The 18114-nt window shown below is 40.8% G+C and overlaps 2 protein-coding genes across 2 annotated transcripts in view; one reads left to right on the forward strand and one right to left on the reverse strand.

The window, feature by feature from the left end:
* GPN3 (GPN-loop GTPase 3) overlaps positions 1 to 2840 on the reverse strand; it is a 10372-nt gene extending 7532 nt beyond the window's left edge. Inside the window, exons 1-2 of the mRNA XM_007938159.1 lie at positions 2793 to 2840; positions 2145 to 2253 (exon numbers count right to left, since the gene is read on the reverse strand). Coding sequence (XP_007936350.1) covers positions 2145 to 2253; positions 2793 to 2840 — 157 coding nt within the window. The remainder of the gene's footprint in view (positions 1 to 2144; positions 2254 to 2792) is intronic.
* A 691-nt stretch (positions 2841 to 3531) lies between these two features.
* Positions 3532 to 17614, forward strand: FAM216A (family with sequence similarity 216 member A). Its single transcript, XM_007938160.2, has 7 exons — positions 3532 to 3666; positions 5010 to 5047; positions 11983 to 12104; positions 13710 to 13839; positions 13917 to 14100; positions 14656 to 14738; positions 17496 to 17614. Exons 1-7 carry the CDS (start codon positions 3575 to 3577, stop codon positions 17612 to 17614), a joined length of 768 nt encoding a protein of 255 aa, XP_007936351.1. The 5' UTR covers positions 3532 to 3574.
* The last annotated feature ends 500 nt before the right edge of the window (positions 17615 to 18114 follow it).

Below are 18114 nucleotides of genomic sequence, written 5' to 3' on the forward strand. Positions count from 1 at the left end.
TGAGCTATCTCCCTGTGCATAAGCAGCCCTTCCTTCTCCCATGATTGTTCTCTCCAGGGCGTGTGTCTACTTGAGGTAAATGTTTAACTCACATGAGCATCATTTTCTTATCTGTAAAATGGGGGAGAAAAATCCTGTATCCTGAGGTAGAGGAATGAGGATTATATGACATAATGTGCATAAAGCACCTGTTGTTGTCATTGTCAGCTGCTGTCAAGTTGGAGCCTAACTCATGGTGGCCCCATGCACAATGGTACTAAATGCTGCCCAATCTTGTGTCATCTCCACGACTGGCTGTGGATCAGACCACTGTGATCCACAGGGTCTTCACTGGCTGATTTTCCAAAGTAGATTGCCAGGACTTTCTTCCTAGTCCCTTTTAGTCCAAAAGCTCTGCTGAAACCTGTTCAGCATCATAGCCGCACACAAGGCTTCACTGACAGATGGGCAGGAGCTCTGCATGAGGTACAATGGCCAGGAGACTGAACCTAGGTCTTCCATGTGGAAGGAAAGAATTCTACCACCGAACAACCAATGTCCTCAAACTGCCTGTTAATAAAAAAAAACAAACTCTTTGCCATCAAATCAATTCCAACCCATGGCCACACCTTTAGGTTAGTAATTGATTGTAAACCATTTGCACCACCTAGGGACCTTAAACCACCGGTAACAGGGGCTTGAAATACCCTAGTAGCAGTGTGGTTCTCATTTTTTTTTTTTTTTTTTTTGAAATTTATCAATTTTTAGAAATCAGTAGTTAGAATTTTCTACCTTAGGTTTTCATTTTGTGCTAAAACTTACAATTTCATTCATAGAAAAGTGGCCTTCAATTTCACAGTACAGTGAAACCTGTTTGAGCTAGAACTTAACAAAACCAAAACCAAAACCAAACTCACTGCGGTCAAGTTGGCTCTGACTCAAAGCGACCCCTCCTTGGGTTTCTGAGGCAGTATCTCTACGGAAGTAGATCACCCAACTTCCTTCTGGAGGAGTGGCTGGTGGGTTTGAACTGCTGGCCTTCTGGTTAGCAGTCAAATGCCTTAGGCATTGTGCCACCAGAGAACTTCACAAGAACGCCTTATTTTTCTGGGCCTTGCAGTTTTCTGCCTTTAACAAGGTACAGCTTACCACTTTTCTATCCCTCTCTATTAGTGGAAAATACTTGTGTTTTCCTTCTCTAACAAGTTTCAGGCTTACATAGGTTGCAGCTTTTGTAGGTTTTATTGGAATAACATCTTCCGAGGCCCTCCCCCAAGGGTAAACAATTGACCCATGTTGTTGTTGTTGTTGTTATGTGCCGTCGAGTCAAACCCGACTCATAGCGACCCCTCCTTGGGCTTCCGAGGCAGTATCACTACGGAAGTAGGATTGCCCAACCTTCCTTCCGATTGACCCATATGGGGACAATAAAATTGGTCTCCTAAAAGGATGAATCAAGGCCACTAGTGAGTCTGTAAGACACCTGGACCAGAGTGATGTGACTCTCCAGTTGGGATACCTTGTTGAGCTGTGTACATGCTCAAGCAGAGAAAGTAGGATAAAAAGATGGAGAGAGAGACAGAAAGCCTGTGCAAACAAACAGCTCCTCCCCATAGACATCATCCCTGCCCACACTACCTAAAGCAGCATCACTCTTCTTACAGTTCTCAGCACAATCCATAATATATCATTTTGTTTATTAATGGAAAGGTTCATGAGAGCAGGGATAGCATCATCTTGTTCTCTGCTGTAACTCTGGTGTCTGCCATAAAGTAGATATTCAACAGACATTTGAATGAATAAATTAAAAGACTTCAAAACAAAAACCCCCAAAACCCTAGGCTGCTCACTTGTAGTGTGATCAGCAGTACACCAGATTCACCACAGCAGGACCAAGCATTAACGGGAGAGAAGGGAAGGGTGATGAGGGGAGTTCACTCACTTTTAATTCTTTCCTCAAGGACCAAGACATGACATCATGAGTGGATGTCACTAAACGGCATTTTGCCTTTCCAGTTCATCACGGGTGCGGAAAGCGTGTTTTGGAAACCAGGGAGCAGACTGCAAGGACAAATCGCTCGGCTTCCCCGCTGAACAGCATGCATTACCTGACCCTCCCCCCGACTTCTCCCTGGAAGAGGGGCAGGGCTGTGCCCAGGGCTCACCGGCCATAACGGGGTAGCTGAAGTGCTCTGCGGCAGGATCTAGGTTCACAACTTGGACGGACCGATTGAGGGCTTCGCAGTGCTGGACCATGGTGGCACAATAGGTGCTCTGTAATGTCGGAAGGCCAGAGGCGTTACAGCCGAGAGCGAGGCTACCCCATCCCCTGCAAGGATTCTCAAACCCCCTGGGACAGTATCCGCTAAGGCCCAAACTAGGCTGCGTCAACCAACCTCTCGAGAAGCACTGACAGACGAGACCCTACTTGAATCTCCTGTGAACGAGGCAGGCCTGATAGTTACAAGCACGTGTCTGGAGTCAGACATCACAGACTAAATCTTAGCCGTCACTCACTAGCTATGTGATCTTGGGCAAAGAACTTAATCCCTGTGTCTCGTTTTACTTCTCTGTAAATAAGACCAACCTCATAGGATTGTTGGGGGAAATCAATGAGGCGCTTAGCACAGTAACTGGGGCAAAAAAAATATATCCGATTAATACTAACAATCATTACTACCTCTCTTTCAAAAGAAAGACCACAAAATTCAGTTGCCCACAGTCTCCAACACACACACCCGCCGCCCCATACCTCAGGACCAGAACTCCCGGCCCCCCACGAACTCCAACATTTCTCTCCTTCAAGTCCTCACCTTACCGCTGCCGGCGGGGCCCATGACCAGCTGCGCATACCGAGGCATAGTGACCCTCCAGCTCCCAATGCAGCCGGCACACAGCACTGGGAATGAACCACCACACTCCCCTCAGTCTTCGCCGACGCTGACTGAGTTCCGGGAACACGGCGTGTAGACCAATCACAATCCAAGTTCCTTTCTGCGTCCCCGTTCTCTCGCACATCGTAGTACGGAGAGGCTCGTGGGCCAAATCCCGTGTAAAACGCGGAGGCGCTACTTTGAAGGACTGGAGTAGAGCCTAGCGTTTGCGCGTGCGCAGAAGCAGTTGCTAAAATCTGCGGTTGGGACGCAGTTGATACCTGGTTTCCTAGGTGATAACAGATAACGCTTAGCATCTTGCGCTGGGTCCCTTGGTTCTTGGTTTCCGTACGAGTGTTTGGCTAAATGGCGACACCCAAGATTTGCAAATTTGATTACGGTCTGGAATGCTGAAATGGAGGGCACCTCTTGTTCTAGGGAGCGTTCCCGTGACGCATCCCTTCCATAAAAAGACGCAAACGTTCAAAAGCGCTATCAACTGAGGAACTTCCGCCCCTCCTCCACCGTAGCTTCAGGATCCCGATCTACCCTCCCCGCTCTCCCGAAGCTCTTCGGGCAGTGTCCGGACCACATCGGAGGGGGCGAGTTTAGCGTCCGCCTCTTCACCCCAATATCTCCCCGCCTGACGCACGAGTGCTGAGGGGAGGGGTAGGGACGGCTGCTCCCGCACGCGGCTCGCAGTCTGGGCATCAGGGAGGAGAATGCCCGGCCAGGGGCAGTTGTCCTACTGGACTGAGCGCAGCTCTTCGGCAGAACTGCCCGCAGCGGCCCGGAGCGAGGGTTGCGGCGGCGGGTGAGGCTGCGGGGCCCTTAGGGGTTCGGGGAGGAGAGGGGACGGTCAATAGCCCTAGGTGGTGGTCCCCCGCCAGAGGAGGGGTGGGAACGGGCTGCTCCGCGAATGAACTGATCCCCAGTGCACTTAAGTGAGCGGGAAAACGTTTGTTGGGGTCGAGATGGAAACATGGAGGCTGACTCGCTCACTGTGTTAGGGAGCTTCTGAGGGAAGCTCGGAGGTGAGGGTTTGGTGCAATGAATGACTGAAGTCAGCGACTGCGACACTCGCCTGCGTGCACCTTTCCGCCCCCAGGGGGCGCTGCGACACCTGCTGGATAAATTGCCGTCTGGCTACAGTCGCTATATTTAAAGGTGGGAGCATCGTAGAGAGAAAACGCACCCCCCGCTCCAGGGAGAGCTTCAAGTCAATAAACCCGGGCCTGTGTGTGTCAAACCGGGGTTCATGATGGCAAGGAAGCAGATGACTATTAATATTAGAGGCACCTTGATCTTGACATTTTCTTTACAACGAAATCCCTTCATAAGGCCATTTTTCGAGCACGTTTTTACTATTTCCAGGTGGAGGTCTCTGCTCTTGTCCCTCCTTATCCCCTCCCACCATTAGTCCCTAAAAGTCAGAGTTGTGACCTTTTCGCTGCCCAGTTCAGCCCACAGTCATGGCCCCTGCTGCAATCATTGTTTTTTTTTTTTTTTTTTAATGTATCGCGATTGGAGACCTCTTAAAGCTGGTGGGGCCGTCGTGTGGGTTCCTTTCCTGTTCTTCAGTGCTTGAGAAATTGTTGGATCCTAAGTATATCGGGAGATCAGTTGAATAAATTTTGAGAAGAGAGAAGGAAGAGGGATTTGACTTAATTTGAAAAAAGAAAAAAATAACTTGTACAGAGTTAAACATTACAGACCAATGTGTCAGTTCCAGCACACCTAAATTACATGTAATAAAGAACTGGATAGTCTTTTCAGTACCCAAAATACTTTATTAAAAACAGAGCAAGAAAATGTCTCACGGTTAGCACAGGAGCCCAGACTATACTTTATTGAGCTCACTGTAAGAACTGGATTAGGAGACTGTAAAAGTAAAACCAAAACTGGCTTAAAGTAAATCCTTTCTATTATGGTAAAAATCTCAGATAACTCACTTTCAAAAATCCTGGAGCCAGGAGGACTTAACAAGAATTACAAGGTAAATTTTGCAAGACAGTATGCCTGCTGGAAACATGAAAAAAAAAAAACATATGCAATACTGTCCCTTTTTCATTTTAAATACTTTTTTTATTGCTTGTAAAGCTGTTGACTATGTATCATTTATATGCTTCCCTCTCTCTCTCTTTTTTTTTTAAACAGATCTGGACATTCTTATTACCAGAATTCCAAAGGTACTGGTGAGTACTGCATATAAGCCAGATAATACCTATAAATAAGATGGCTCAGAGAAGCCAATATGCAACTACTTAGACGATGGAGTTTTAAAAATAGACTTTATTAGCATAGTTGATGAACTGAGTCTTTTAAGATTTTCAAAGAAAAATCCAGAATGTTCTTTCTCTCCTATTAATACAAGATCAAGCATTTAAAAAAAAAAAAGGCTTTCAGAATTAGCACTGAATTGAAAAAGAGCTACCGTTAGAACTAATGCTGGGTGAAAACAGAACACAACCTAGGGTTTAAACCCAGATTTTAAAAAATTGTAAATTTTACAGCTTTAAAGAACCTGTTTCCCAATAATTGTATCTTCCTCACCCTTAAAGATGACAGTGTTTTCAAAGTACTTACCTCTTTTCTGCTGGAGTTAACAGAGTAAGACTGGCCCGAAAGACCTCTTACTAATTGCTTTTCTTTATGGGGGTGAAGAAGGTGGAATTTACTGACCTTAGAATATGCATTCTTTAAAAAGCACAGTAGTTACCGTAGTTTTTACATGTCTCATTTAAATCCAACTATATAGAGGCTTAGAATCACATTTCCCTTTCCTTGGAAAATTTTCAGTCCTTATAATTGTCCAGGAAAAAATATATATGCACATATATATATACATATATATATATGTATGTATATATATATACTATGTGTGTGTACATGTACGTTTATATAAAACATGGTCATTTTAAATGTGTTTACCTTTGGTCTCATTAACTTAGATAGTTGTTAAGTGCCGTCGAGTCGTTTCCGACTCATAGCGACCCCATGCACAGCAGAACGAAACACTGCCCGATCCCGCGCCAGCCCCACAATCCCTGCTATACTTGAGCCCATCATTGCAGCCACCATGTCAATCCATCTCGTTGAAGGCCTCCCCCTCTTCCGTTGACCCTCCACCCTACCAAGCATGACATCCTTCTCCAGGGAAAGGTCCCTTCTTACAACATGACCAAAATAGGTGAGACGAAGTCTGGCCATTCTTGCTTCCAAGGAGCATTCTGGCTGCACTTCCTCCAGGACAGATCTGTTAGTTCTTTTAGCAGTCCATGGTACTTTCAGTATTCTTTGCCAGCACCACAACTCAAAAGCATCAACTCTTCTTCGGTCTTCCTTATTCATCGTCCAGCTCTCACATGCATACGAGGCGATTGGAAATATCATGGCTTGTGTCAGGCGCACCTTAGTCCTCAAGGAGATATCCTTGCTCCTCAGCACTTGATACAGTTCCTTTGCAGTTGACTTTCCCAATGCTACACGTCGTCTAATGTCCTGACTGCTGCTTCCATTGGCATCGATTGTAGAACCAAGCAACGTGAATTCTTTGACAACCTCAATCTTTTCTCCATTTATTGTGATGCTGCTCATTGGTCCAGTTGTGAGGATTTTTGTTTTCTTTATATTGAGATGTAATCCATACTGCAGACTGTATTCTTCAACCTTCAGCAGTAGGTGCCTTAAGTCATCCTCATTTTCAGCAAGCAAAGTTGTATCATCTGCATATCTCAGGTTGTTAATGATTCTTCCTCCAATCCTGATACCACGTTTTTCTTCATATAGTCCAGCTTCTTGGATTATTTGTTCAGCATATAGATTGAATAAGTGTGGAGAAAGAATACAACCCTGACGCACTCCCTTCTTGATTTTAAACCATGTAGTGTTCCCTTGTTCTGTTCAAATGACAGCCTCCTGGTCAAGGTACAGATTCCTCATGAGTACAATCAAGTGCTCGGAAATTCCCATTCTTCTCAATGTTATCCATAATTTGTCATGATCCACACAATCAAATGCCTTTGCATAGTCAATAAAACACAGGTAAACATCTTTCTGGTATTCTTTGCCTTGAGCCAAGATCCATCTGACAACAGCTATGATATCCCTTGTTCCACGTCCTCTTCTGAATCCGGCTTGAACCTCTGGAAGTTCTCTATCAATATACTGCTGCAAACGTTTCTGAATTATCTTCAGTAAGATCTTACTTGCATGCGATATTAATGATATTGTTCTATAATTTCCACATTCTGTGGGATCACCTTTCTTTGGAATAGGCACAAATATGGATCTCTTCCAGTCAGCTGGCCAGCTAGCTGTCTTCCAAATCTCTTGGCATAACTGAGTGCGTGCCTCCAATGGGGCATCTGTTTGTTGAAATATGTCGATCGGTATGCCATCAATTCCCGGAGCCTTGTTCTTTGCCAGTTCTTTCATTGCAGCTCTGACTTCTTCCTTCATTACCATTGGTTCTAGATCATATGCCACTTCCTGAAATGGATGAAGATCGATCAGTTCTTTTTGGTACAGTGACTCTGTGTATTCCTGCCATCTTCTCTTGATGTTTCCTGCATCATTCAATATTTTGCCCATAGAATCTCTCAATATTGCAACTCGAGGCTTCAATTTTTTTCTTCAGTTCTTTCAGTTTGAGAAATGCCAAGCATGTTCTTCCCTTTTGGTTTTCAGACTCCAGGTCTTTGCACATTTCATTATAGTAATTGGCTTTGTCTACTCGAGCTGCTCTTTGAAATCTTCTGTTCAGCCCTTTAACCTTTTTATTTCTTCCATTTGCTTTAGCTATTCTCTGCTCAAGGGCAAGGTTCAGAGTCTCTTCTGTCATCCACTTTGGTCTTCTCTTCTTTTCTTGTCTTTTTAGTGATCTCTTGCTTTCTTCATGGATAATGTTCTTGATATCTTCCCATAATTCATCTGGCTTTCAGTCGTTGGAGTTCAATGCATCAAATCTATTCTTTAGATGATCTCTAAATTCAGGAGGGATATATTCAAGATCATACTTTGGCTCTCTTGGACTTGTTTTCATTGTCTTTAACTTCAAGTTGAATTTGCATATGAGCAGTTGATGGTCTGTTCCACAATCAGCTCCTGGCCTGGTTTTGCCCGAAGATATTGAGCTTTTCCACCACCTCTTGCCACAGATGTAATCAATCTGATTCCTGTGTGTTCCATCTGGTGAAGTCCACGTGTACAGCCTCCGTTTGTGTTGTTGAAAAAAGGTGTTTGCAATGAACAAGTAGTTGGTCTTGCAAAATTCTACCATATGAGTTCCAGCATTATTACTTAGATAGTTACCTAATCAAAATTCTTACTGAATAAGACTTCAGTAGAGAAAAGAAACAAAACACAAACCAAATATTAATAGTTTCTCATCCCCAACGTGAAGGAAAATAACTTGTCTAAAGGAGGAATTTTAATAATTGAAGTATATGAAGTAGACTGATTGAATTACATAAAAGCAAAGTTTCTAAACATCAAAATAAAAATGAAAAGTGTGATTACTGTAGGACCCTGCTCATATTAAAAACAATATACATATATGCCTAGAAAACTCAGAAAGGTAATATTGCAAAATGTTTTTCAGTGATTAGTACTAGATGGTGGGATTAAAGAGGACTTTCACTTTTTCTTATATTTAGTGTATGTACTTCACAAATCCTACAGTTATAATCATGAGTAAAAGCTAGCAGTACTCAATAAGTGCCTTATGGTTTCCCTTTGCATTTGCAGTTAAGGTCTAACCCTATTATTTACTATAAACACTATAGTCAACTCTCTTGGCAAAGAATCGAGATATTGTTTTAAATCTGATTTAACTAAAATTTGTCTTCAAGACAATGAGCAAAACTCATTTTTCAATTATTTACTAAAACTTTATATCCACTCTAAACTACTTTCCTATAATAACATAAAACGATTTATCAAAATTACCAAACAAACCAAACCCTTTACTTTAGAGTCAATTCTGACTCATAGCAACCCTCTAGGGCAGAGTAGAACTGCTACATCTGTAATCTCTAGGGAAGCAGACTGCCATCTTTATCCTGCGGAGCAGCTGGTGGATTCAAACCACTGAGCTTTCAGTTAGCAGTTGAGCGCTTAACCATTGTGCCAGCAGGGCTTCTTCGTCAAAATTAGCACTTTTTTTTTTTTTAAGTTTGAATACAGATTTTCAGAAAAGTTGTAAGAATAGTGCACAGAACTTGAGGATCCCTTCACTCAGATTCCATCAAATGTTAACTACATTTGCTTTCTCTTTCTCTGTGCGTGTCTGTCTACATACCTACACATGTCTATATGCATTTCTGTATCTCTCTACCTAGTATGTATATTAAAACTCATGAGCTCCCACTGATTGCTCCAATTACAAGCCAACAAGCAGGTATTTGCTATGTTTCTCTTTTCCCATATGAATAGGAAACTCCCTTCTCCACCAGTGTGAAACCTGGCTCCCACTAACCACAACAAATTTCCTCATTTGCTCAGGCCCAACACGTATAAAAAAAAATAGCTTCAGAACTGCTACCCCGTGACTCTGCCGAAAAAAAGTCTAGTAGTTTGAGTTTAATATTTGCTTAGAATTCTTTCTGTTTGAAGGTGTATAGTTCAGGTAATGTATTCAAAAGTTACTTGGGTTAGTTAACTATTTTTAAGTGTTTGATTTTCTATAAAGTACTGTTATCATTCTTTTGACAAATTTGAGTCTAGACTAGAATATGCATCTCAGAAATAAGCTTCACAGGGACACAAAAGATATATTATTAGATAATTAGCCCAAAATTATGACTTTAAAAAGGATTTTTTTAAAAAATAAACTTTAAAAAATGTTATATTGGTATTCATTCTCTTATTACAGATTTCAATTATGTTTCAAGGGTCATAATAAAATTTTGACATAATTTTCCATTGTTAGCAAACAAATCAGACCTTCAATAAGCAAATTTAACTCTTACTTATTTGTACTAACCATCACTTTCCCACAGTTTTGAAGAACTAACTACAACTGAAGTTTAAAATACAAATTTACTGGGCCCTTTGTTATCAGTAACACTGAAACAAACTACAAACTTTTAACTTAAAATCTGTTCTGTCAGTTTTATTTGTAATAGTCAAATACTAGAAAAACCCAATATCCATGAACGTGTGGATGAAAAACTGAATTGAGATACATACATACATTGCAATACTACTCAGCATTAAAAAAGAACTATTGCTATATGTTGTTGTTTTGTTGTTATGTGTCGTCAAGTCGGACCCAACTCATAGCAACCCCTCCTTGGGTTTCCAAGGCAGTATCACTATGGAAGTAGATTGCCCCATCTTCCTTCTGAGGAGTGGCAGGTGGGTTTGAACCGCCAGGCTTCTGGTTAGCAGTCAAGTGCCTTAGGCACTATGCTACCAGAGCTCCCATTGTTATAAGTAACATGGATGAATCTCAAAATAATTATGCTGAATGAAAGCAGCAGCAACAGTAAAAGCAATTAAAAATTTGCAGGTGGTTGCATAGGTAGATATGTATGTCATGTAGGTATGGGAGGGCATATGGGAGTATACATGCATGCATATATAGGTATAGTTGAGGGCACTTATATACCTATTTGTATGTGCTACATATATATTCATATCTATAATAGAAGATATAAGGGGGACAGATTCTTAGACATGTCCAAATACCTCGTGGGACTGAGTTACTGGTCTTGAAGGCTAAGGACCATAGTCTCAGGGGACATCTTTCTTGGTGAGTAGCATCAGGGGTCTTAAAAGCTTGTGAGTGGCCATCTAAGATACAACTATTGGTTTTTTCCCCTCTGGAGCAAAGGAGAGTGAAGGAAATCAAAGACTCAAATAAGCTATTAGTCTATAGGACTAACGGCCCATACAAACCACAGCCACCTCTAGCCTGAGACCAGAAGAACTAGATGGTGCCCAGCCACTACTAATTGCTCTGATCAGGGAAACAACAGAAAGTCTTGGTTAGAATGGGAGAAAAATATGGAACAAAACTCAAATTCATTAAAAAAAAAAAAAAAAACAGACTTTCTAGACTGATAGAGACTAGAAGAACCCCCAAGACTTTTGCCCTATGACACCCTTTTAACCTAGAACAGAAGCCGCTCCCAGAAGTCACCTTTCAGGCAAATAACAGACTGTCCCATTTAAAAAAAAAAAAAAATGAGAGAACTGTGCTCCCTAGAACAATCAACTATAGGAAACTAAATGGGTAATGTGTGCCCAATAGCAGAGATGAGAAGGCAACAAGGGGAAGGGAAACTGCAGACACAGGCACTGGGAAGGCAGGACGGAAAAGGAAAGAGTACTGACACGCTGTGGGGATAGCAACCAGTGTCATGGAGCAAACTGTGTACAAATTGTTAAATGAGAAACTAATGTGCTATGTGACCTTTCACATAAAACAATAAATTTTGTTTAAAGGCTATTTTATTCTGTTCACACAAAATATAACTAAAACTATGTAAAAATAAGCTTTAATAAATTTATACAGCATTAAAAGGGGTAAAATTTGTGTTATTCTATCTTGAGTCCAATACAAGGAAATCCATTTAAATTAATTCTATCAAGTGTGCTATTTTTAAGATAAATGTGTGTGAGGTATGATATAGTAGCCTGGTATTTCCTGACTGGCATTTAATATTAATGCTTTCATACTCTAGGGAATAGGATTTTAAAAGGAAAGTCAAATGAATAAAATAGTATTGTTGTAAATCTTTAAAATACAAATCGTGCATATAGATTCTTTAGTATATTTCTGATAGATGATAAACAAAAAAACTGACTTACTGTCACCATCTCAGCTGAGTTCAAAGTAATGGAGTCCATATATAACTTAACAAAAAAAAAATCAGCTTTGCTGCCTTTGAATCACTTTGAGCAAAAATTATTTTAGTATTGCATAGTAAATGTTTATGAATAGAGATAGCTATAAGCTCTAAACAAATGACATATCATAAGTAGCTTGAAATTTAACAATCTGATGTAAAATATTCATGATACTCCAGAATAATCATTGACACATCAATATATAGATCTCTTTAATAATTTACTGAACTGATCCTAGCTCATGAAATTCACATAATAACGTCCTTGCCTACAGAGAGACTCACAGATGGACATAAAGTGGAATCACATACAGCCAAGCTGCAAGAGTTATGGAAAACTCCTCAAATTCAAACAATTCACATCCCTAAATCAATGAAGGATGCATCCTTTCGAAAGGTATGCTAACCAAAAAATGGTTCTTTAAATACCAATATTCTTTGTATTTAGAGCTGAACTCTTTATGGAAGATGCGCTACCTTAAGGGAAAGGCACTGCAGATAACAGCATATTGTATAAGGTATACCCAGCATATTGTCTAGGAGCCAATAAATACCTGTGGTGTAAACTTCTGCATGATTGTAAGGATTAGATCATTCCATATCATGAGAGCTCTTTCGCAGCTTGATGAAACTTGAGATTGAATGTACTTTTACTCTGGAAGCTCAGTGCCCCAAGCACAAAGCTGCTTAAGAAAGCACCATCCTAGAGATGGAAATCCAACCTCATAAAGATTTCACTAAGGACTGAAAAATTAGAAGCAGATTTAACCAAAAAAAAAAAAAAAAGGGGGGGGGGGGCTGCAAGATAAGCAAGCATTTTATAACTTTTGACCTTCACTACCCATCAAAGATCACAGCTGCCAGCAATACCATCCTTGAAGCAATGTGCACTGATTACTAAAGATCTGTGCAAAGTGGCAAATTTTCTGATGAACATTTTGAATCCTTTGTGTGTGTGTGTATATACATATGTATACCTGCAGTGGAGTCTTGCATCTTAAGTGAATGCTAACTTATAAACCAGCAAGAACGGTGAAAATCTTAGTCAGAACCACTTCTACTAGAGGCCCCCAAGCTTTCCTCAGTATACCCAACACAGACTGCAACTCTTCTGTGCTGCAAAGACTGTTTTAGTTGAGAGGAAGCAGAGTAATTGAGTTGCTCTTAAGTACCATGTTATACCTTAAAAAAAAAAAAAAAAAACAGGCACTTAAATATTAGATCTAATTGAGAAGGCAGGATGCCCAGAGAGAGGCGTGGGAGCTATTAAGGACCAGCTCATTCACATCTTCCTTGTTTCTCTAGGGCAGGGGTTCTCAACCTCAGAGCATGTGGGAACCACTTGAGTGGAACAACAAGTTCAAGTTCAACCACTGTTGTTGTTGTTGTTGTTATGTGCCATCGAGTTGGCCCTGACTCATAGCGACCCCTCCTTGGGTTGCTGAGGCAGTATCACTACAGAAGTAGATTGCCCAACCTTCCTTCCGAGGAGTGGCTGGTGGGTTTGAACCGCCAGCCTTCTGGTTAGCAGTCAAGTGCCTTAGGCACTATGCTACCAGAGCTCCTAGTTCAACCACTAGCACTGTTCAAATGGCCATTCTTCTTTCTTTTTGGCCACGTTAACAAAGTTGCATTTGTATAAGCTAAATGTATGTATGGTGTAACTCTACACAATACATTGACCCTATCAGATAAGGCGGTGGTTGCCAACCTCTGTTCTACGGTGCAGACTTTGTTGTCAGGTGCCATTGAGTTGGCTCCAGAATGAAGCCCTGCCCAATCCTGCCCCGTCCTCACAATCCTTGCTGTGCTTCAGCCCACTGTTGCAGCCACCGTGTCAAACCATCTCATTGAGGGTCTTCCCACTCCAGGGATACCCTGCTCCAGGGAATGGTCCCTTCTGACAACGTGACCAAAGTAGGTAAGACAAAGTCTGGCCATTCTCGCTTCTGAGGAGCATTCCAGCTCCGTAATAAATAATCTTATTTATTCTGTGTTTCAGCATCCTGACTTCACCATGGGCCAGAAACGCTACCTGTGCAGCATTGCTAAGATCTATAATGCCAACTACCTGAAAACATTAATGAAGAAGCAGTACATACACGTGATTCAGCGCAGCTCCCAGAAGCCAGGCAGGTGCACCTCCTGAGTTGCTCCCGAGTTCTCCCAAGAGATGGGAGGTCCTTCTAACAAGTGATTTGTATGACAGGTGTCCTCACTCATCACAGGAGCCGCCTCAGCTCACGTTACTCCCAGAAACAGCATTACCCCTGCACCACATGGCGACACCAACTGGACAGAGAGGGCTTGGGGCCTTCCAGCATCACAGCAGCCTGTGCCCCTGAAATGATCGTGCCACACGCCCTCTGGCGACCAGCGAGAAACAAAGAGGGGTATGTTTCTTACTGTTTAAGAGGTTGAAAACGTCCAATTTTATTTGAAGGGTAGTTAAATGGTATTAAAATTTGTGTTCCCTAAAATCTTCACTTTGCTAAATCCAAAATAGCTTGGACAATAAGCACAAAAGGATGTCCTCTAACCCTTCACTGAGCTGAATGGGATATGCCACTTCTTGAAAGTATGTTGTAGAATTGTAAACATTTCTTGATCAGTTAGAGATGGGAGACATCCCTTTTCAATATGATTCCTACTCAAATTGCAAAAAATACAAATACTTAAAAGGAGAAAGCATGTATTTGCTTTTGCCCAGAGGAATATTATAAAACAAAAAAGGAAAGAGGGGAAAAAGAGATTAAGAAGACTGAGTATTCAACCTGCACTGCAATAGTGAGCTTTGCATTTCAGGTTTAGTCACAGGAGAATTTGGGGGCTGAAAAGATGTCTTGGGTGATGCTGGCAGCTTAACTAAGAGCTTGCATTGTTTCCCATAAACACTAGGCAGTTTTGTACTTTGTTGGCTCCAATTAAGATCCTTCTCTTTCTTACAGGTTGAAGACTGGATATTCAACTAAAACAAGATGTAAGTCACTGAAGATTTTTAGAAGACCAAGCAGGCTGTTCATGCAACCAGGTAAATGTTGAATTTAAAATATAGGCAGTTGTAAAGATCTTATACTTAAAAAGTATTAAACAAAATGCAGTTTCATTTCTAGTAGCAGACCCATTGCCATTCAGTCTGTGTGTCAGAGACGTGCACCCCATAGGGTTTACAATGGTTGTAATCTCACGTAAGTAGCTCATCAGGCCTTTCTTCCATGATGCTGCTGGGTGGACCGAACCGCCAGCCTCTCATTAGTAATAGCCAAGTGCAAACTGTGCCACCCAGGGACCTACAGAAAATGAAACATGAAATTCACGTTTTGCTTTCATTTAAAATCACACACTGATCAGAGGAGTGAATTCAAGACATTTCTAATTCTAAAGATATTGACAATATCAAGGTTGTTGGGAGTTGTGGTGGATTCCAACTCATCGTGATCCCTTATGTGCAGAGAACTGCTCGATAGGCCTTTCAAGGATGTGACCTTTAGGAAGCAGATCCCTAGGCCTTCCCTTCAGTTAGAAGGGCAGTGCTCAACCATTTACACGACCCAAGGACTCCTAATATCACGATCAGAGACTTTAAAAGAATGACTCTATGCCATAGCACTTCTTTGTGGTAGTGACATATTTGGATTATCAAGGTACTCTGTATAGTTTACAGAAGGTTCACTTATAGGAGTTCCTGTGTGGTGCAAACTGTTAACAAGCTTAGGTGTTAAGTGAGAGGTTGGAGGTTCAAGTCCATCCTGAAGTGCTTCAGAAGAAAGGCCTTGTGACCTACTTCTAAAATATCAGCTATTGAAATTTCTATATGACATACATGGGGTCGCCGTGAGTCGCAATAAACTCAACAGCAACTGGTTATATCACTTACGTTATTTTGTTGGACAGTCAATAAACCAGTGAAGGTGAGTCAAGCAGGTGATATTATCAAAATTTACAGATACAGCTCAAACAAACCCAAACTTGGGAAGGATCAGTGTCAATAATTCCCACTTTTACTGGATAGGGAAGTCAGGACTTAGGCCTTCTGAACTGAAATCCCAGTGCTGTGTGACAATGCCACTCGGCACTGCTGCAGATCCTATACTGTGCCCACCCAATGAGGAAAGCATAGAGAAGGCAAGGCTGGTTCCAAGAAGTTAGGGGAAAACCCAGGTAAAAGAAAAATCCCTGTGGTCTCCAAGAAATGAGAAGCAACTAAAGGGAAAGGAAGAGATACTTGAAGACAGGCAACTGACCACCTTAACTCCCTCCCAACCAAAAGATTTTTGCTTAATCTTTTGAAGGTTATTATGAAAATCAATTATAAAATAAAATTGTAATGGATTTTATTGAAATATAATTTATGTACAGTGAAATACACAAAACTAAAGTGATATGAGTCGATGCATTTTTTTTTTTTTTTTTTTTTTTTGCAGTGTTCTCTCCCCTCCCCTCCTACACCTGGCAACCAACCAAGAACGGTTACCTCCATATATAAACCTTTCCTTGACCCTCCACAATAATGAACTAATACTATATTTGTCCTTCTTTGATAGAGTTATTTCACTCAGCATGATGTCCTCCAAGTTCATCCATATTATGCTGTGTTTTGCAGACTCTACATTATTCTTTAGTGCTGCATAGCATTCCATTACTACAGTTCGGTCATCCACTCTTCTGCTGATGGGCACATAGGTTGTTTCCATCTTTTTGCTATTGTAAATAGTGCTACAATGAACATGAGTGTGCATGTATCTGTTCCTGTCCTGGCTCTCACCTCTCTAGGATATATACCTAGTAATGGGATTGCTGGGTCAAACGGTATCTCCAATTCTAGCTTTCTAAGGAATCACCATATTGCTTTCCACAGTGGTTGTATTACTTCACAGTCCCACCAGCAGTGTATGAGAGTCCCAATCTCTCCACATCCCCACCAGCATTTATTTTCTGTCTTGTTGAACCTTGCCATCAGTGCTGGGGTGAGACAGTATCTCATTGTTTTGATTTGCATCTCTGATGGCCAATGATTGTGAGCATCTCTTCATGTATAAGCTGGCCACCTGACTATCCTCCTTGGTGACGTGTCTATTCATGTCTTCTGCCCGTTTTTCAATTGGATTGTTAATTCCTTTGGTGTTGAGGTACTGGAGTTTTCTATAAGTCTTAGGGATAAGGCCCTTGCCAGATACGTAATTATTGGCAAATATGAATTTGCTGCTGTCATTTTTGTTATATGCTTTTTCGTGGTGTCGATTTCTTTGTTCCATATTAATTTTCTATGCTGAGCTTGTTTTGTTTATGAATCATGTTATCATTTCCTTTGTTGCTGTTGTTTTAGTATTTGCTAAATATTTGTGCTGGTCCTTTTTATTTTGATGTGAAGGTTTATCATTTTCTTTGACGTTACCCTGTGACTTACAGTTTTCTTCCCAAGTTTCGAACAGTCCATTCTATCTTGTAGTTGTCTTAACATCCCTACCATCTAGAAGTTCTGTAACGACACAGTTTTTTCCCTCTTTTTAGTTTGTAGTTGTCCTCATTTGTCAATTAAAATAAAATTTAGTAACAGAATTTCTACACAGCAACTTGGCTAGAATACAGTATCCTGTATCTTATTTTTAAAAGATGGGGGAAGGGAAGATGATGAAGGTTTTTAAAAATTGCAAGTAATTTGTTTTTGCTAAAGGCTTAATAAGCTAGGTCATTTTGAAAGTTATAATTACAAGGAAATCTGAATTTTCAGGATGAAATAGAACTTTATTTCCAAAACAGACAGTATAAACTCTTATTTTTCCTTCAGTTTCTATGAATGATTCTGAATCATACATGAATGAAGAAAAAAAGGAAGAAGATTTACTAAATAAGTGTATGCAATCAATGTCAATTGAAGAACAGGGAGAACATCTGATGTTGACTTGACATTCTTAACTTACTCACTGAATTTAAACACCAACTCTCATCCAGATAATGTGCCAAAGGTTGGGGGAAGGGATTGTGAATTGCGTCCTCTATGTTTAGGATAGTACTGTTATTCACCATCAAGTCACTAAGTAATCTGGTCTTTTCAGAAACTTTTACAGCAATGTATTTGGTTTGCTGTAATTCACTGTGCAAATGGTATTTGTGTAATAAAATTTATGTGTAATACATACTTGTATTTCTAGCTAGATACTATTAAAATTTTTTTTGCTACTAAACTTGAATGATTTTTCTTTAAGCCTAACAAATGCATTGTATAATTCCTCCTTTCTACTACAACTGCAACATTTAAACAGCATCCAATAGAGATTAACACCCTGGCATGCAAAGGAGGTACTAAAAAATATTTGCTGCTTGCATATAACTTTAAAAATGGAAATACCAATTTGCCCTATTTTATGAAAATTGCCACACAAAGACTTGGATTATCAAATTAGATG

The sequence above is a fragment of the Orycteropus afer genome, unplaced genomic scaffold (assembly GCF_000298275.1).
Source record: "Orycteropus afer afer isolate SDZICR_OR568_19922 unplaced genomic scaffold, OryAfe1.0 scaffold00048, whole genome shotgun sequence".
In the NCBI taxonomy this organism is placed as follows: Eukaryota; Metazoa; Chordata; class Mammalia; order Tubulidentata; family Orycteropodidae; genus Orycteropus; species Orycteropus afer.

What these genes read in the sequence shown, in the direction of transcription:
- FAM216A (XM_007938160.2), top strand. Translation starts at nt 3,575, where the DNA reads ATGCCCGGCCAGGGGCAGTTGTCCTACTGGACTGAGCGCAGCTCTTCG. An exon ending in GCGCAGCTCCCAGAAGCCAG is followed by an intron (nt 13,840 to 13,916) that starts GCAGGTGCACCT and finishes TTTGTATGACAG; the next exon opens with GTGTCCTCACTCATCACAGG. An exon ending in CAGGCTGTTCATGCAACCAG is followed by an intron (nt 14,739 to 17,495) that starts GTAAATGTTGAA and finishes TTTTTCCTTCAG; the next exon opens with TTTCTATGAATGATTCTGAA.